This window comes from Poromitra crassiceps, assembly GCF_964638095.1.
Source record: "Poromitra crassiceps genome assembly, chromosome: 4".
Classification (NCBI taxonomy): Eukaryota; Metazoa; Chordata; class Actinopteri; order Beryciformes; family Melamphaidae; genus Poromitra; species Poromitra crassiceps.
In genome coordinates this window covers 32,234,331-32,255,881 of record NC_139626.1, presented here as the reverse complement: position 1 = coordinate 32,255,881, position 21,551 = coordinate 32,234,331, and the positions used below count along the sequence as shown (strand labels likewise).

Genomic DNA, 21,551 nt, shown 5'->3' with positions numbered 1-21,551 from the left:
CCGTCACATGCAGACTGTGTACGCAGAGCGGTGAACAGTTCACTTCAACCCCCATCACATGCAGACTGTGTACGCAGAGTGGTGAACAGTTCAACCCCCATCACATGCAGACTGTGTACGCAGAGTGGTGAACAGTTCACTTCAACCCCCATCACATGCAGACTGTGTACGCAGAGTGGTGAACAGTTCACTTCAACCCCCATCACATGCAGACTGTGTACACAGAGTGGTGAACAGTTCACTTCAACCCCCGTCACATGCAGACTGTATACGCAGAGTGGTGAACAGTTCAGTTCAACTCCCGTCACATGCAGACTGTATACGCAGAGTGGTGAACAGTTCACTTCAACCCCCGTCACATGCAGGCTGTGTACACAGAGTGGTGAACAGTTCACTTCAACCCCCGTCACATGCAGGCTGTATACGCAGAGTGGTGAACAGTTCAACCCCCGTCACATGCAGGCTGTATACGCAGAGTGGTGAACAGTTCAACCCCCGTCACATGCAGGCTGTATACGCAGAGTGGTGAACAGTTCAACCCCTGTCACATGCAGGCTGTATACGCAGAGTGGTGAACAGTTCAACCCCCGTCACATGCAGGCTGTGTACGCAGAGTGGTGAACAGTTCAACCCCCGTCACATGCAGGCTGTGTACGCAGAGTGGTGAACAGTTCAACCCCCGTCACATGCAGGCTGTATACGCAGAGCGGTGAACAGTTCAACCCCCGTCACATGCAGGCTGTGTACGCAGAGTGGTGAACAGTTCAACCCCCGTCACATGCAGGCTGTGTACGCAGAGTGGTGAACAGTTCAACCCCCGTCACATGCAGGCTGTGTACGCAGAGTGGTGAACAGTTCAACCCCCGTCACATGCAGACTGTGTACGCAGAGTGGTGAAGAGTTCAACCCCCGTCACATGCAGACTGTGTACGCAGAGTGGTGAACAGTTCAACCCCCGTCACATGCAGACTGTATACGCAGAGTGGTGAACAGTTCAACCCCCGTCACATGCAGGCTGTGTACGCAGAGTGGTGAACAGGTCAGTTCAACCCCCGTCACATGCAGACTGTATACGCAGAGTGGTGAACAGTTCAACCCCCGTCACATGCAGGCTGTATACGCAGAGTGGTGAACAGTTCAACCCCCGTCACATGCAGGCTGTATACGCAGAGTGGTGAACAGTTCAACCCCCGTCACATGCAGGCTGTGTACGCAGAGTGGTGAACAGTTCAACCCCCGTCACATGCAGACTGTATATGCAGAGTGGTGAACAGTTCAACCCCCGTCACATGCAGGCTGTATATGCAGAGTGGTGAACAGTTCAACCCCCGTCACATGCAGGCTGTGTACGCAGAGTGGTGAACAGTTCAACCCCCGTCACATGCAGACTGTATATGCAGAGTGGTGAACAGTTCAACCCCCGTCACATGCAGGCTGTATACGCAGAGTGGTGAACAGTTCAACCCCCGTCACATGCAGGCTGTATACGCAGAGTGGTGAACAGTTCAACCCCCGTCACATGCAGGCTGCCAAAGAAAAAGTGAAAACAATAATTTATTAAAATAACTGCACAGCACAAACTACATTAAACCAAAGAACGGAATTGAGACTGAATTGATTTTTCACAGCAGCCATTTTGTGTCTGAAAGGCAGGGTAAAGACAGGTGCAACCAAAACATTAATGTTAGGTATTAATTTAGGTATTCCAGTGCTGGGGCCCTCATTAATGTTTTTGTTGCACCTGTGTTTATCCTGCCTTTCAGACACAAAATGGCTGCTCTGATGGTCGCAAGCTTGTTGAGTACAGTGGGCCTATCTAATACATACGTATTGTTCAAGGGATGACAACATGATAAGTGTGTGTACCACTACCTGTGAGTGAGTGAGTGAGTGAGTGAGTAGGTGAGTGAGTGAGTGAGTGAGTGAGTGAGTGAGTGAATTAATTCTTTATTTTCTTCTCATGCCACATACAATGACAAGTCAGCAATGACAGCTATACAGCTTAGCACAGTCTCTCATGATCTAGTTAGCATTCAGTAAAAATTGCTAAAACGCTACATCCAAAATTCATTCTCTTCAAATATTTTGTTGTCTTTTTGTTTATGTGTGGGGTAACACACATAAACAAAAAGACAACAAATATTCACCTTATGTTCCAACGCAGGGGTCAGCCAATCAGTTCCTATTGTGTTGACACTTCCTGTGACAGTACAGCACTTCCAGAGAAGAGTTCCGACATCTCCATTCACTCCAATGGACCAGTTTTTTTTCCAGGAAGTAGAAAGTGGAACTCTTGAGTAAAAAAAGCAGCACTGTCAAGTTGCGTGTGTGTGTGTGTGTGTGTGTGTGTGTGTGTGTGTGTGTGTGTGTGTGTGTGTGTGTGTGTGTGTGTGTGTGTGTGTATGTGTGTGTGTGTGTGTGTGTGTGTGTGTGTGTGTGTGTGTGTGTGTGTGTGTGTGTGTGTGTGTGTGTGTGTGATATGGTTTGGCCCCGGAAAGAAAGAGAAAGGGTCATGGTGGGTAGGGGGCAATTCCCTCTCCTGTTGTCAAATTGACAATTTTGTGACTCTCAGGGTCATGGGTCATTCTGGGAAACATTGAAAGGGCGGCACGGTGGCTCAGTGGTTAGCAGCACTGTCGCCTCACAGCAAGAAGGCCCGTGGGTTCAAATCTCCACCCCGGTCCTTTCTGTGTGGAGTTTGCATGTTCTGTGTGGGTTTCCTCCCACAGTTTAAAGATATGCAGTGTTGTGTAGTATTGTAATGTAACCTAGTAAATGTATGTACTGTATCTAATGTGAACAGGACACTCCTGAAAAAGAGCATTGCTCTCAGTGAGGCGCCCCTGTATAAATAAAGGTGAATTCAATTATTAAATGAAAAGGATGTTTAAGGGTCCATTCGTCTGACTGCAGGAGGCCTGCTTCTCCAATTAGAGCTCAATCAAGCACTTCATATATGTTTGGTCTGCTGCTCATTATGATGCAGCTATCAAGGAAGTGCATTTTAGAAATTAGCATCATTCAGAAGACAAGTCAAGTCAATCAGCTTTTAGCCAGAGGCAGCACTTGGATTAGCTTCTCCACTTGCGAGGGAGCGTACGTTAACTTGATCATGTGATCTGCCAGAAACACTCACATGTACATGTTGTGACTCGTGTACTTAGTCATTTTCTATGTAAATCCATAGCGAGAACTAACAAAGAGGGTCCCAAGAGGGTTCACTCTGTGACCAAAGTTACTTCCTTGTTTGCTCGAGGAGCACCATAGGTACAACAGAGCAATATTGGACCCTTATTAGAAGTGGGATATTGGTAGCCTGGGTAAACCCATCCCCCACGTGACCTGCTCTCAGACCTGTTCTCAGTCACCTAGTGACTGGGAACTGAGAGAGCAGGTCACGTGGGGGCTGGGTTTACCTAGGCTAGGATATTGGCTGGTCCGATCTGTTGTCCTCCCTGACCAAACATGCTTTGATTATTTGTATCATCAGTCTGTAAAACCTGCAGTGCAACCAACAGACCTCAAATCATTTGCTCCATTTGGCTTTCAGTTGACAGTTTTTCAAGTAAACGCCTTCAAAAAGCCTTATTGGTCCAGAAGACCAGACTTTGGTTTAACTGCAGGACTCACAGGTGAAGTTTCTATTGGGCGAGTTTATCATACATCAACCTGCCAACAGCTTATCGATGCACTGCTTGTCTGATTAAAACAAGGACGAGGACCACGTGCGTCATGTAGCATCCAGGCGACCTCATGCAGCACAAGCCCATTCAAAGAAACTACATCTTCAACAGCCATAGTTTGGCAGATTTAAAGATGTTTTCGATATCTTCAACCTCTGGCAGATGTTCAGCTGTGTAACACTGGAACAGAACCATCGCCAATGACGCCAAGGCAACGACAGAACATACGCAGAACTTCTCAACAGAATCCGTTTCAGAGAAAAACATGAGGACCTTCTTAATGAAGACTTGGCCCTCTTATAGTCAAGAGTCAAAATACCTGATGAGGATGAAACCACCAAAATATTTGGCATGACATCAACACGGATGACATCATCACTGATGACATCATCACCGTTATCCGTTTCTGACTGAATGAATGAATGACTCACCCCAAAAAGCCGTCTCTTGACCACGCGCAGCTGCGCATGTGGTAAAAAAATAAAACGTATGAGAACCAGGCCTCCTGCAGCCAGACAAATGAGCCCTGCTTAAACATCCTTTTGATGTTTCCCAGAATGACCCATCACAAAAGTGTCCCTTTCCGGGGCCTTATGTGCAAACCATATCACACAGACACACACACAGACACACACACACACACATGCACACGCACACACAAACACAAACACGCACACATGCACGCACACAAACACGCACAAAAAAGATAAACACAACTGTTCCTAACATCGGAAGTGAGTCACAATTTACTGTTGCAGTTGTGAAATGTGTATATTTTGAAGAAGTGGAAATTCGGAAAATACTCCCCCGTCTCCCTGGGTTACTGTAAGTTGATTGGTGTGAACATGAGTAAGCACTTTTACCAATATTTATCAAGGCAGACCATCAAAATCATTGTCTTTTTATTATAGATCTATTGAATGCAATGATGGAAATCTGCATTTTGGACTAAATTATAATACCGGTATATTATTTACACAATATTATGTACAGTATATTGCTTGTATAGGAAAATGTTCACAGCCATTTAGGAGAACACAAAATTCTCCCATGAGAATTTTATTATTCTGTTAAGTCAGAGAATCTATACTCAAAATGTATAACGATATATTTCTTATACATAACCAGTCCAGAATGATGTTCAACTACTTGTTAGAAGTGGAGTAACAGTGGCAATACCCAAACTCACTGTGTGACATATGTTTGGTTTCACTCTATTAATTGGTTTGTATACATTTTTCCGAAGAGCACTTGAGGCGCTGATGGACTTAACAGTATACGTAGAATTGAGGAAAGACTTGTATAATTTACTGGACCAGGAAGAAGCCCATACATAGAATGTGTCTAGGACCTCCTTCTCTGTGGCCCCCACACACTCCTTTATAAGGGCCCAGACTTTGGCCCGAGTTAGAATTTGATCAAGCAGGCAACTGTATATTTCTTGTCTATTTATTCATACGCTATTTATTTTGTATTTATTATTTATATTATTTACTTTTTCTTTATCTGGAATTTGACTCAGTCTCCTCTTCTCAATGGCCATGTTTCCACACACTTGCTTCTCTTTCTTCTCTGCCTTTCTCTTCATCATTCGTCTAACTTTCTCTCGATCATTTTACATCGCCGACTCCAGCCCAATTTTGGCCTTGAGCGATCAAGTCAGAGAGAGGCACCTCTACACAGGTATACTCATAACTAAACAATGTGTCGGGTCTGAATAATATTATATTCATAACTAACAATGTCTTATGTCAATGTCATTCAGTCTGAATGATATTGACGAGATGATGTTCTCGCTCAAATACTTTGACGTCTTCTTCTTTTGTTGCAGAGAATCACAGGAGAGGGATGTATCTGGAGATGAGCGCAGACGGGAGAGTTTCAGGAGGTGCTGCTCAGACTCTCCACAGTGAGTGTTTGGCAGACAAGTCAGAGGACATACTTGGATGCCATTCAACTCCTTTCCCTCCTTTAGAATGTGCATATTCTGCAGTACATTGATGTCGATCGAATGTGGTCTATTATATTATATATAAAAAGTTAACAGTTAGACAGAAGCCCCTTGTTTTTTTTGTTTTTTATTTGGGAGTGGGGGGTGGGGGGGGGGGGGTGACATGTGGTCCTGGGCTGGCATCTCTCATTTGAATGCAGCAAAGACTGTTTGCTATACAGGATCGACTTTTGGAGCAAAGTGGCTTTCGATTGGTTTATTTCTGTTCTGTGTTTCCAGGTGTGCTGGAGCTGAGATCAGTTGGTTTATTTCTGTTCTGTGTTTCCAGGTGTGCTGGAGCTGAGATCAGTTGAACGCGGCCAGACAGTCATCAAGGGCCTGTCATCGTCTCTCTATCTCTGTGTGGACAGTGGAGGCCATTTGAGAGGACAGGTAAGCACTGCGTCGGCCCTCCCACTCTCCTGGCCTTGTCTGGCAGGAGCCTGGTTGGGGTCTTTGGGGGCACCTGGGCCAGGTGTACTCTTTGGCCTTTAAAAGCCTTCAGACCACACGTTTTTGTTCTGTTCTTTTATTTGATCTAGTAGTTTATGTTGTTGTTGTACACTCCTTAGTGTTTTAACTTTTACTTTGGCTTATGACTCCTTTCTTACTTCCTTGAGCTGGGTTGTAATATAGGAGGAGTCGTATGCCCAAGTAAAAGTTAAATCAATAACTTAAAACTAAGGGTAAATCATTTAACTAGACAACACAAACTACATTAAACAGAACAAAAGACAAAAAGGTGCATCGGTGTGAGAGAGACACTGAATGTCTAAAGGTTTTAAAGGCCAAAGAGCACACTGGGCCCAGGTGCACCCAATCAGCCTAAGGACCCCATCCAGACTCCTGCAACATAGGCCCAGGAAAGTGGGAGGGTCATCACACTACAATACCCTAAACCAGTGGTAATCACGGTGGGGTCCGGAGTACCACTAGGGGTCCTTGAGGGGGTTACAGGGGTCAACGCATTGTTTAACTTCACCAGTATTTAAATAACAAGAAGTTAGCACGATTAGGGAATGCTTCTGAGAGGCAATATATCCCCTCAAGTCAAGAACTGTCACTAATGTGGACTAAAATAGGTCCTTGATATGAAACAAGTATAGACAGATCCTGTAATATAGCCTATATATATATATATATACAAATCCAAAAAGAAAGTCAACCACATGTTGCATTGTGATTTTCAGAGGCACTACACAGCGGCTGACTGCACCTTCAGAGAGCTGCTGCTGGCAGATGGATACACCCGTTTCCTGTCTACGCACCACAGGCTTCCTGTGTCGCTGGCATCAAAACATTCCCCAGACAGACACCACCTCCCCTTTACTCGATTCTTACCCCTCAGGAATACTTTGTCAGTGGAGAGTGTGTTTGAACAGCTTCCACACGCTCAAGAAAGTTTCAACATGGACTCAGACGATCCTCTAGGAATGGGCCTAAACTCTATGGTCAGTCCTCAGTTCTCAGTGGACAAGTAAAGATGAAGGAGAGACACCGGATATGAATACACTGCACAGATAAGTCTATCTGTAGATTCAAACAATCTCACTGTGTTGTCCTGGTTGAATATAGACTACTTGATCTTGATTTTAGAATCCAGTTAAATTATGGTGTTGATGTGTTGAAATTCCATTTCTGCAGTGCAGGGTGATACTAAATTGTTATTTGTTTTGTCTTCAACATTGAATACCAATGTTATTTTTCTAACTTATTTGCTATGTTTTGCATATTATTTATAAATTGAATGTCATGTGCGTATGTGAGTAAAATATGGCCTATGTTGCCAAATAATGTTGACTTGATATTAATATGCAGCTGATAGTGTTAACTTTTATAAGTGGAAAGTCCAAGGAACTTATGAATGTACTAGCCTATTCTGTATGACCAGAAAAGAAAATCACTGAATGCCATTAAACATGTAATGTGACATAAACTGTTTAGTTCAATCTGTGCACTTTTGTAGCACAGTTAAGAGTATAAATGCAAACACAGAGGCAATGATACAGCAATTTGATAATGATCACACAATAAAACAAGCCAGGAGGTCGATTCAGGAGAATATACACCTGCTGGATGGTCCTAATATTACAGTACTGCTGATCTGTCACAGCTCATAGGAGAAAAAGGTTGGGGAACATGCTTCTGAGTCTTGTATATGTGGGCAGCAGCGCTCTCTAGTGGCCAAATGGTTCACACATAACGTTCCATGCGTCACCATCCTGTTGTGGTGGAAAAGCTTATGTGTTCCAGTGAGCTTGAGACCAATGCAGTATGTAGGCGATATTTTTTTCCGGATGATGGCGAAGGCTGGAGGCACCCGCTCTGCCTGTGATTGGCCTAGAGTCAAACGTTCATCCAATCACATTCAAGACAAATAAAAAAGAAAAGATTAATGAGAATTGATCAAGGGTTATATAAAAATAGTGTCAATGCCCATTTACTCATTCAAGAGTGACATGTATTTGAATTGAAATATGTATCAGTATGTGGTGTTTGCCCAGCCCTTCATTTAGAAATGCAGCTTTATGGAGTGGGATCACGTGGAGATGGTCTTCAGAAACTTTGATGAGATTGACAGTAAGTAAACATTGTTTCAGATACATGGTGTAGTTGTGGAAAAGTGCGTGTGAGTTTGGAAGAGGAGTGCACCACTAGGTGGAGACATGCATCCATAGCAGTGTTGATTTCGTAGACGAAAACTATGAGGAAAAATGTTAGTCGACTACCTATTTTCACTGGTGAAAACTAGACTAAAAATATTAGGGAGGGACGAATTGGGAAGAGATCAAATCAGAAGAGAAGAAGAAGTTAAACATCTGTGTCTGTATTGCACATTCAAACCTTAAAACAATTCCAGAATAACAGATTAATATATCTTTACAATAAGTTTGGAAATTCTAATGAATAGTTACAGTTTTCTTTGACTAAGATGAGATGAAAATACTTAGACACTTAGTCGACGAAAACTTGACTAAATAAAATCAGGATGAGGTTGACTAAATATGATAAGAGCTTAAGAGAAAGTGGATTATAGCTCACTCAGACAAACATGTGAATGTTGTGTGATATGTAAAGGTTCTTGGTTCAATCCCAGCCTCAGGCTATTTCTTAAAAAGTACTCGCATTATAAGCTGCAGCAGTGATCCTTCTTTATCAGTAGTTTGAACACTGATAGAAATAAGCTGATGAAGGAGACTAGTCAGTTCCTGACTCTAGCTAAACTCACTGGTACAAATCTCACCTGTCTCACTCTTTATGCTCTGTGTTATTGTCAGTGTGAATACAGTGTGTAGAAATCAGAAATTTAACTCCGAACAGCTCATAGCTCAGTCGGCTGAGTGGCTGTGTCACTGTCTCTGTCTGACAGGTAGGCTGTTGGTTCGATTCCCGATGGAGGAGACATATTACAGCACTGCCCTGTCTTTAACATCACCAGCGTAGTGCCTCCTACAGGCAGATACACAGATCGACACAGCGCCTCCTACAGATCCAGAGAAATGGACACTGTGGACAGACTGCAAAGAGATCCAGACATGTCATATACACAAAGTCAGACAGATCGAATGAGGTTTTCTCAGGGCTTTAAATGACTCTTTCCTCTGGCTGTCAACATTCAAAACTGACTGAGGATCGAACCCACAACCTCAAAAGTCACTGAGGGTCAAACCCACAAGCACCAAAGAGCAATTCAACTCTCTGAAAGTATAGTCTTTATGCATCTTAAAATATGTTTTGAGTTGAATTATATTAATATGATGTGAGATTTGCCTTGCACAGAAAACCTTTTACTTTTATACTTGAGTACATTTCAGAGCCTGTACTTTTTTCCTTTTACTTGAGTAATTAAGTTGAATCAGTGCTTCTGCTTTAGCTGTCTTTTTTTTACACAAATAACTGTACGTCTACTTAATCAGAGCAACAATGTGATTAAATTTGGAATGACAAGAAAAAATTACACGTCTGTGCAATAGGCTAACTAGGCCTAAATAACTCAGATATAGGGTCTGCAATTGTAACGTTCCATATAATGAAATATCTCATGCTTGTTGATTTAATTGTGTTTTGCACCTGCTGCTCACGTTTGAGATAATTCTGGCTTGCCTGGAAAGAAGGTGGGAGCAGCTGAGTACAGTCAGCCAATCAGAGGCAGAGAGGGGCGGGTCATGCCTTCGCCTAGCCTTCGCCATCATGGGGAAAAAAATATTGCTTACTGTAGGTGCTGGGAAGGTCAGTCATGACCGTACTAGAGTCCAAAGACAAACTCAACCTGTCAGGACATTGTGATTAACAGTTGTGTTCAAGAAGCCTAAGTATATAATTGTTTTTCTCCAATTTAATGTATCACATATACCTCATAGATTAAATTAACAGTGCAATACCAAACTGTCTACTCATTTCAGAAGGGTTGTGCCAGTACAGTAGTATTGCTGTCAATGGCGTCTTGCACAGGATCTTGTGAAATCACGTTTCCTATGATAATGACACCTTTCTATTCCCCATGCAGTAATTATCTGCTCATTTGTGACTGATTACATTTTGTGGCTGTGAAGTTTACATGACTTGACAATTGATTGCTCGTTCTGTTTAAGATGGCTTACACATATTTTCTAAATTACATCTCCTGGCTGAATCAGCAATCCAAACTATATCAGCTGTACAAAATATTATGACCAAGGGGTTTATGCCAAACAATTAGAGATGTGGAAAATTGACATTTACAGCCTACATAAAAGGTTACTGTTGCAGGCGGTGCTGGAGCAGCCCGCACTGCAGCTGCTTACTTTGGACTTGTGGACTATAGACCCTTTTCATGGGGGCCATTTTGTGCCGAAAAGGCAGGGTAAACACAGGTGCAAGCAAAACACTAATGAGGGATTCCAACTCCAATGATTGGAATTTGGAAACCCTCATTAGTGTGTTGATTGCACCTGTGTTCATCCTACATTTTCAGCACAAAATGGCAGCATCTTATCCTTGTGCAATGGTAGGCCTACCTAACCTGACGCTGCCAGATGGGGGCGCCCCATCTGGCAGCGTAAGGTTAGGTAGGCCTACCAGGGTAAGTTTATTTATTTTCTGCAAATAATCACCCAGCTGCTCAGCACCTAAACACCATGGGGCACAAATAACACCACATCTTTTAAGAAAATAAATAAAATAGAATCTTTATTAAAAACAATTATTTCACAATCCAGCAGATAATACAGGCCTTTGGCATTAGCGATCAAAACATCAGTGTGTCAAGTGATGCTATGGTGTTATACATTCCTTTTCAAAAGGTTATGCCAGTCCTCTCAGGTGAATGAGAATGCTGGCACATTAGCAAAAACTATAGAGATGTTGACTATTCTAATCTGATTTCTATGATTGATATGACATATCCACATTGCCAATACATCTGCTTCCATTTCAACATGAAGGCACAAAGTGCCGGTACTAAGACATTATAGTTTCAAGGCACAGAAATTCAGAAAGTCGGTTTCATTCCAAACACAAGCTAAAGCTAATATGCTTCATAATTTACAGCTCATCGCTTCATTCATATCATGACCCTGGAAAGTAATACTCACAGTAATTTGTTATTCTGCTTATTTTAAACTATCGGGCAAAAGTTGGCTTTTCAGTGACAACTCTTGTTTATTCTAAATACCGACCCTTGTAAAAAATCATCAACACGGTAAGAACATTAAAAGGCAGTTAAGGGTTGTCTGGTGTGTTAGTAAGTGCATTTGTGTTATATTTATGATTTCACTTCACACTTTTTACCAGTTTCTGCTTGCTAGTCTCTCTTCAGACTCCCTGGACTTATAATAAACTCCTCTTTATTCTCTCTCATTCACTCATAACAGTCTGTTACACCTGAGTCACTAGTGGTTCTCTTAAATACATATTCCCCCCTCTGGACTCTCTGCTCTGCCCTGCACACAGTCCACCCAACAGAGTGCCATTCAGAGGGTTGCAGGTGCCCTCGATGGCATAGTAATCTCCCTCCGCATCCCCGTCCCCTTCCTCTGTGTCCTCCTCCTCCGGCTCCTCGTCCTCCCACACCGAGGTGTTGATGTGGGTGTATTGGTTGTGGTCCTCACATTCAGTCTCGCGATGATAGAAGTAGCTAAAGTTGGACACGATGACGGGCACAGGCAGCGAGATGGTGAGCACGCCGGCGATGGCGCACATGGAGCCCACCATCTTGCCCCACACCGTCTCTGGGTACATGTCGCCGTAGCCCACCGTGGTCATGGTGACGACGGCCCACCAGAAGGCGTGCGGGATGCTGACGAAGGACGTGTTGGTGTGGTCGGCCTCGGCAAAGTAGATGGCGCTGGAGAAGAGGATGACTCCAATGAACAGGAAGAAGATGAGCAAGCCCAGCTCGCGCATGCTAGCCTTCAGCGTCTGGCCCAGGATCTGGAGGCCCTTGGAGTGACGCGACAGCTTGAAGATCCGGAAGACCCTCACCAAGCGGATGACTCGGATGATGGCCAGGGACGTGGCCGGGGTAGCGTCATTGTCCTTGGCCAGCTCTGTTCCCAGCGTGACGAAGAAGGGCAGGATGGCGCTGAAGTCGATGATGTTCATGACGTCCTTGAAGAAGTGCAGCTTACTGGGGGAACAAAGGAAGCGCATGAGGAGCTCAAAGGCGAACCAGCAGATGCACATGGTCTCCACCATGAAGAAGGGGTCCTGGAAGACGCCGGGCGGTGGGGGCATGGTGTCTGATATGTTCTTTGGATAGGAGTAGTACTTGTAAACATAATCCTGAAAGAGGAGAGAGCAGGGGGGAAAGAAAAGATGGACTTGTAAAATTTTGCATATAAGTATCACAATAACAAGAATCGACTGTAATAGACATCTTCCTCCAAATACAGAATAGTAAAAAACAAACAAACAAACAAACAAACAAGCAAACAAACAAAAACAGGGCGATTGTCCCCAATTTGAATGTCAACTTAATTTATGGCGACCTATTTACTTGTGTGTTCATTTCCAAACAATTTCTGACATGTGATCTTTGTGCTCTTCTGATCAAGTCGAATCAATCAATCAACATTACCAAAGCGTTTGACACGTGTGACTTCACATTTCAATCATAGTTATGCCAATCTCTCTGTCAGTCCACCTGTCTCCCATTCCATGTATGTCCACGCTCTGTACAGTATGTCCACGCTCTGTACAGTCAAGTAGCTGTTTTGATTAAAGCACATTATATTTCCTTATCAAGTCATAAAACATAATCAAAAAGTATGGTGTGAATGAGAAAACCGGATCGCTAGCATGCCGCCGCCGTAACGTGTAATATAAACGTGCCTCGTTTAAATCGACACTAACTTATTCCTCGTGTCGCGACTTTCAGTAGCAGGTCAGTGACGGTGTTTATTAATAAAGGTGGACTATCTATGTGTTGATGTGCGCCCGGGGCTCTCCTAAGACTATATATAGCATCTTGAGATCTCCACAGAGAAACATGAGAGTGGCCCCACGCTGCACCCCCTCCCCGCCCGCGCGTCTCCACCTTCGTCGCTATCCCATCACCCCGGCCGCTGCAGCCAGCACACACAGCATTGCCCACGCGGTTGGCTCGGCCCGCTGACTGGGACATGCGAGTAGGTTACAGTAGTTTCCTGGCAGCTCCCCTCGTGCAAAAGGCAGCGCGGCCCGAGCGCAGCAGTCCTAGAGGAATGTGTTAACATGACACAACGAATGTCACTTATTCAACGTCTCCAGATCTGAGCCATCGGGAAGGTCACGGCTCACCTTTGTGCTATGTGTATGACCTCTCACCTCACTGTGTATGACCTCTCACCTCACTGTCCCCTTTCCTTTCTCTCCCCTTGTTTTTGTATTCCAATCTCCGCCCATTTCCCTGCACCCTGCGCCCTCCCTCAATCCAACTGTATCAAATAGCCGACTAAAATAATCACGCCATAAGCCTCCCTGTGTCTCTCTCTGGTCTGCTTCCAACCATATTGGTCAATAATTGTCTGTCTCCATGTCAATGTTCCGTCCTCTTAACACACTGGAGTACTTACCGACCCACGTGTGTGTTTACCTAAACACCTGCTGCTGCTGCTGCTGCTGCTGCTATCAGGTTTCCATTGGACACATGGAGTCACAACACATCCCCATTCAGGAGCACGAGGCACATGCAGGCCTGATCTGGACTTTCTTACAAATTCATTGAGCCGTAAGTCACAGCTCTATTTCAACAAGTGGCATTGAATGAATGGAGTAGTTCCATTCCACATGTGGCCTCTCCACACAAACTGTTGGGAGAAGTTTGATCGGTGTTTGGTTCAAATGAAGTGCGCTTTTCAAAATGACCCACTGCCCTCATTTATCTTATCCTATACCCGGCCTAGACCCTGAACATATTCAGTACCACATTTAGAGTTGAATTTAATACAAGTGATATTGCAGGATTTCACGCAGTTAATGACATGTTCAGTTCTCCCTATTTTGCTGGTGTTACCTTTCTGCTTAAAAGGAAGATACTTACAGCCACATCTCACAATATCATCCATTCGACTTTCCTGAAATCTCAAAAGCCTGAAAACCTCACTTTATATTCCTCTGACACTGACTCAGACATACAGTGACACTGACTCACAGACATACAGTGACACTGACTCACAGACATACAGTGACACTGACTCAGACATACAGTGACACTGACTCATAGACATACAGTGACACTGACTCAGACATACAGTGACACTGACTCATAGACATACAATGACACTGACTCACAGACATACAGTGACACTGACTCAGACATACAGTGACACTGACTCATAGACATACAGTGACACTGACTCAGACATACAGTGACACTGACTCACAGACATACAGTGACACTGACTCACAGACATACAGTGACACTGACTCACAGACATACAGTGACACTGACTCAGACATACAGTGACACTGACTCACAGACATACAGTGACACTGACTCACAGACATACAGTGACACTGACTCAGACATACAATGACACTGACTCATAGACATACAGTGACACTGACTCAGACATACAATGACACTGACTCATAGACATACAGTGACACTGACTCACAGACATACAGTGACACTGACTCAGACATACAATGACACTGACTCATAGACATACAGTGACACTGACTCACAGACATACAGTGACACTGACTCACAGACATACAATGACACTGACTCAGACATACAGTGACACTGACTCAGACATACAGGGACACTGACTCATAGACATACAGTGACACTGACTCACAGACATACAGTGACACTGACTCACAGACATACAGTGACACTGACTCAGACATACAATGACACTGACTCACAGACATACAATGACACTGACTCATACATACAGTGACACTGACTCAGACATACAATGACACTGACTCAGACATACAATGACACTGACTCATAGACATACAGTGACACTGACTCAGACATACAATGACACTGACTCAGACATACAATGACACTGACTCAGACATACAGTGACACTGACTCATAGACATACAGTGACACTGACTCACAGACATACAGTGACACTGACTCAGACATACAGTGACACTGACTCACAGACATACAGTGGCACTGACTCACATACATACAGTGACACTGACTTACAGACATACAGTGACACTGACTCAGACATACAGTGACACTGACTCACAGACATACAGTGGCACTGACTCACATACATACAGTGACACTGACTCACAGACATACAGTGGCACTGACTCACATACATACAGTGACACTGACTCACAGACATACAGTGACACTGACTCACATACATACAGTGACACTGACTCACAGACATACAGTGGCACTGACTCAGACATACAGTGACACTGACTCACAGACATACAGTGGCACTGACTCACATACATACAGTGGCACTGACTCACATACATACAGTGGCACTGACTCACAGACATACAGTGACACTGACTCGCAGACATACAGTGACACTGACTCAGACATACAGTGACACTGACTCACAGACATACAGTGACACTGACTCAGACATACAGTGACACTGACTCATAGACATACAGTGACACTGACTCACAGACATACAGTGACACTGACTCATAGACATACAGTGACACTGACTCAGACATACAGTGACACTGACTCAGACATACAGTGACACTGACTCACAGACATACAGTGACACTGACTCACAGACATACAGTGACACTGAGTCATACAGTGACACTGACTCACAGACATACAGTGACACTGACTCACAGACATACAGTGACACTGACTCACAGACATACAGTGACACTGACTCGCAGACATACAGTGACACTGACTCACATACATACAGTGACACTGACTCAGACATACAGTGACACTGACTCACAGACATACAGTGACACTGACTCACAGACATACAGTGACACTGACTCACAGACATAGTGCTTTCTCCACATTCCCTACCTCTCGCATCTCTTTCTCGGCCCTGAACTCTGGCAGTGTCTCCAGACAGAAGATGAGGATGGACACCACAATGACCATGACACTGACGATGGCGATGATGCGTGCGCCCCCCGACGACTCGGGATGCTCAAACAGCATCCACAGTCTTTTCTGGATTTCGTTCCTTGGCAATGGCCTCTCCTCCTCTTTGGGGAAACCTTCATCTTCCTTGAAGCGGTTCATGATATCCTCTCCCAGCTCGTAGAACATCAGCTCGTCCATAAAGACATCCAGCGGTACATTAGCAGGCCTCCGAAGCCTCCCGCCTGACTGGTAGAAGTACAGAATGGCATCGAAGCAGGCCCGGTTGCGGTCCAGGAAGAGCTCGTTCCGCAGTGGGTCAAAGTACCGTATCCGCCGTCGGGGGTCACCGAGCATGGAGTCAGGGAATTGGGCTAAGGTGCGAAGCTGAGTCTCGTAGCGCATCCCTGAGACATTGATGGCCAGCCTTTCACTCAGTGCCCATCCGCTCCTCCACACGCTGCTCCTCTCCTTCTTCTCCTTCTCGTTGACTTTGACCTCCTTCTCGCCCTTCTCCTCGGTGTTGAGCTGGTTCTTCATGTGTTTATCGTTCTCCCCATCATTGTCTTTGGTGCCCCCTCCTCCTGCATCTCCCCCTCTGTCACTGCTCTCCATTCCTGTTTGTTAATCCTCAGCCAGGGAATTCGGCACCCCTCACTGCCCTCTGAATTCGTAGAACAACTGGGCGGAACTGCTCTGAACCCTGTCTGAAAGCAGAGGGACAGTTCCATGAGTGGATTTACTGCAAGGGTCATAAGTAAGCAGTTGTTATTACAGCCTTATTATGATGAGAAAACTACAGATGGCATTAGAAGCAAATGGCTGAATGGGGAGAGCGGCAGTGTTTCCCCTGGCTGTTCAATAAATACTTTCCAACACAGACCTTCACCCAAAAACACGCCTAGACAGCTAGACACACCATCTAAAAACGGCACAGAAATGTTACTGTAACTTATTTTATTTTCCAAGAACACAGGTGAACTGTGAAAATGACTAGTCAATGTAATGCACCCCCCCAGAATATTAGATGTATGTAACAGGTTACAGGTACTGTTAGTGCACAATTAGCTAGATGGAAAGGTTCACTCACTAAAAGTGTAAAGCAGCCGGGATGACAGAGAGTAATGGCAGGGTGGAAAGTCACATTGTTTGACTCCTGTGGCTCATCAGGTTGTCTGTCTTTCTGTCTGTCATCATGTCCGTCTGTCCTACACGCAAAGTCTTTGTTTGGCTGTCTAGATATGATGGACACTCCACAGAATCCCCTAGCGCTCCAGCTCACCTCTCACACCAGGTTGGACGCTAACTGCGCTCCCACGGGGGACATCCACGCTCTTGTGCCGGCCCCTTGCTGTCTCACGTTGTCCGTCTTGAAATTTTTCGGGAATGCTGTCCTGTTGAAATTCAATCTCTGCGAGACCCCCTCCAACCCCTCCCTGTCCTTTCCCACCGTTTTTTTATGCTATGGGCCTAGACAACCTTCACCCTCACTATCAAATGTCACCCCAACCCCCCCCCCCCCCTTCTCCACCCCCTCCCCTGCCTGCTGCTGCTTGGTGTTACCCTCTCTAACAAGCATGGCGCTCTGCAGGGCTTCTGCTGCTGCTTGGTGTTACCCTCTCTAACAAGCATGGCGCTCTGCAGGGCTTAAAGAGGTCCCACACTGTCCTTCATCAAGTCACAATCTGTTTGTGTGATTGTCTGTGTTCATGTGTGAGTGTTACTATCTCATTGATCCTGCACTTGAGATAACTGTTTTGAATAATAAAGTGGCATAATTTTTAAATAATAATTGTATCCCAGATCAATAGTATTAACTGTTGGAATGCAAATTTGGGAAAATGACATAATGTAAGTATAAATATCATTTTGAAATTGGTTGGAATCATCATGAATTAAAGGGGAATTCCACTGATATGGAATTTGTTTTGGTGGGTTTTTTATTCATATTTTGCAAAAGCCATTTTCTCAAATTCCCCATGTGGTCTAAAAAAGAAAACACAATTTTATGACAGTGTGGAATTGCATTCCCGAAGAGGATTTAATAATAAAAACAAAAGAAATAAATAATATTATCATATCTAATAGAGGATGTCATATCTTTCTTGTGAGTGATTTCTCAGGAAATTCAACATGACAAAATCATAGGATTGCATGTTGCACGTTGCTAAGAAAAGTGGCTATTTTTGCAGAACAGTACTCCCACATTTTAAGTCAGATTTTAGTCAATTTGGGAAGAACCTTTAGCATTTATGAACCTTTCTTGTACAGGACATGTACACATGTACAGTAAAACCATATTTTTTGTGTGTGAAAAGAAACAAACTAACTAACGAATGACTGATAAACTAATGCCAAGACTGAATCATGCAAACATTCAGATTAATCATTTGCTTGCTGTATTTATCCATGTGAACCCAGCAATGCAGACACCATTGTTGAGACTGTGTATTACCACCAGAGGGCAGTGGTGTACTGACAAAGGAGAAAAATCAGAGAAAGGTCTCTACCAACATTTCCTCATGGCGGCCTTCACATACAGGAAAACACATTGCTCACATTTACACATTATCAAACATATGTCATCAATGATGCAATGAATTAGCCACTTAATATGAATCAAATGACCCTCTTTGCCTTGGCAACACCTTCAAATCTATAATTCACTGTTCTCAACTGTGTCAAGTGGGATATTAAACCATTTCTAATTTTGAATAAAATAAGTGGAAATATACCTGCAGAACTGGCCACAAAGATTCATTGGTAGCTAGGTTTTGTCATTGGGGGGCCATGGAAGGCACTTGACCGCCCCTAGTGTTCATGAAACCACTCTAGAAACGTGTTTAGCAGTGTGCCGGGCAGGGGTGTTAAACATACAGCCCGGGGCCATACCCGGCCCACCAAAGGGTCCAATCCGGCCCACTAGAGGATTGACTTTGCAGTCTAGAAATGGTGTTGATTGAAGTCCTTCAATCCAATGTGAAGTATTTTCAGCACCTTTGACTATAGAGAAGTGCACAGTTGCCGTCAATTGTAATGCACTTACAGACAGTAGATTTGATCATTTGTTTGAGGGGTAGCTGCGTTAACCCTACATGAAAACGTGTTCTTAAAATGTCGTTCTTTACACTAAAAGAAACGGGACAATTGTGAGGTTTTGTCATTTATATGTTATTATTGATTTTCTTTGTCTGAGACCAAATTGGGTTGTATGTGGCCCGTGAACTAAAATGAGTTTGGCACCCCTAGTGGTAGGGTATATAAGCTTTGAATATGGGAATGTTGTGAGGGAGCAGTGACAGCTTCAAAGTGTGCCATACACTATGTTTTGTGGCATTTAAAAAAGTAAGTGTCCCGCCTTGTGCCCACTGCTCCTCTGTGCCAATGCAGTTTGCCTATGTTTTTATGCACCTGCAATTTGAGCACCAAGGCTTTTGAATTGTCTATAAAAGACCTCCTATGAAGCTGATGCATACTGCTATGCTATTCAAGTTACTAGCAATCACCTAAGTAGCTGCCTTTGTAAATTGTGATTCAGTTACTTCAAAATTCAAGTTTTTTTTCTTCACGTGGTGTTTCTATTGTTTCATCCACTGTGTACTTTCCCTTTGTTTTGCGCTCATGCTTTTGGCCCTTCACCTTAAAATTACAAAATATTGCATATTACAGCGGGTGTGGATTGAGTCTAGCATGTAGTTGGTGTCTGGTGTCAAAGACATTAGACTTTAGCTATTTGATACTAGCACTGCAGGGCTGAGAGCTTCGGTGTTACCTCATCATTCTCAGATGCAGTGGAGCTCAAAATCCTAGATTGCCATTATAAATCTTAATTTTAGGAGCACAGGGTGGCTCAATGTCTCTTGCTGGCAAAGATGGGAGCTGCATGGGCAGATACGCCTTCGACATGTCATTAAAAAGACATGTCACCTGTCCATTTCTTCAAAAAGGTATATTGAAGAATGACAGTTTGTTTTCAAATTAAATCAAATGATATCAATCAATACATATTCATATTGAGGAATCGTGTTCATGACAGGCCAATGAGTACTGCGAACAATCCATTCAATATGCACATAGGAACACAGTTTACCAGTCAGAGAGCTGACACAAACTGGCACAGCATTGATATCACTTTTCCATTTATTTGAAGGTCATTTCAATGATTTGAAGCAATTTTAATGTCTTTGAAAAAGCATCTCATGACTGTTAATCAGTTATTCATTCAAGCTGCTATGGAGATTGGTTCACATTAGATCGCATTGACATTCATACACTTTAAGTCTCAATAGTCGAAATATGTTCAATTATGACACTTTATTGATATGTTTCTATTTTTTTCTTCAAAATATAAAAAGATAGATCATGAACATTCCATTGAAATATACTTTATACAGTTTCTTGATGAGTTGTTCTTTGTGTTCCAACATTTCAAAAATAAACTCCGGCATAAGTCACAACCAGATACTCCAGTGACCACCTCGTCTCCCCGTTTACTCTCCTCCAGTGACCGCAGTACAATGGACTAGTACCTAAGTCTGTTTTATATAGTGTGATGGTATGGTGAATGAACATACATCTTTCATCTTTATATAGTGTGATGGCATGGTGAATGAACATACATCTTTCATCTTTGGAATGTTTACAAGAATGCATGATGTTTGTCTATATTAGATGTATGTGTTTTGCTATGACTTAGGAGTGTTTATCAATCAAGGGTTAAAATCTGAGATGGGTCAAAAACATCACATATTTTCTTAAATAAAAATACGATATTTAGAAGGGGGGGGGATCCATCCACTGTGATAACATTTCTTTTAAAACAACTCTATTCTTATCAATTCCATCAATTTACTAATTTTGTGCAGGTAATGTGTTTGCTAAGTCAGTCTATAAGTCATAAAGCCACTATACATTTTCAATCATTTGAATTGATGACAGCACATCTTGTCTCGGGGGTGATACAGTAAGTGTCAGTGGCATTAGTGGTGCAGATTGCATATCCTCAATAGAGGCAAAGTGACTGCCTACTTCCTGCTTCAGCACTGTACCAGAGACTTTTATCCGCCATTTTATTTTCCATAGACATTTTGTAAAATGCTTATAAAAATTGTTTTTATTCGTCAAACCAAACGGTTCAGCTATATTTAGAATCGGGAGAGAGCATAGAACATTTCACTCGGACCAAAATGGAAAAAAACTACACTGAAAAAATATTTTCTTTGATTTTTTTTATTTTTATGTTTTGGTCCAAGTGAAATGTTCTGTGGTCTCTCCTGTTTCTAAATATATCTGAACCGTTTGGTTTGAACAAGTAAGACTATTTTTTATAAGCATTTTACGAAATGTCTATGGGAAAATAAAT

The 21,551-nt window shown here is 43.3% G+C and overlaps 2 protein-coding genes and 1 pseudogene across 3 annotated transcripts in view; 1 reads left to right on the top strand and 2 right to left on the bottom strand.

The window, feature by feature from the left end:
• The window catches only part of LOC310776128 (liprin-alpha-3-like), a gene marked incomplete at both ends in the record, with an annotated part of 84,165 nt that overhangs the window by 56,902 nt on the left and 5,712 nt on the right, over positions 1-21,551 (bottom strand). The window lies entirely within an intron of this gene.
• LOC310774897 (fibroblast growth factor 19-like) lies at positions 5,532-7,154 on the top strand (the record flags this gene model as incomplete). The annotated part of the gene is made up of 3 exons (XM_083635002.1): positions 5,532-5,592; positions 5,963-6,066; positions 6,864-7,154. The coding sequence occupies 3 exons, from the start codon at positions 5,532-5,534 to the stop codon at positions 7,152-7,154; spliced, it is 456 nt and encodes a 151-aa protein (XP_083491128.1).
• On the bottom strand, positions 11,530-16,804 carry LOC310774896 (potassium voltage-gated channel subfamily A member 1 pseudogene; annotated as a pseudogene). The gene is made up of 2 exons: positions 16,130-16,804; positions 11,530-12,435 (listed from the first exon to the last, which is right to left on the bottom strand). The product of its transcript is annotated as a potassium voltage-gated channel subfamily A member 1 pseudogene (transcript).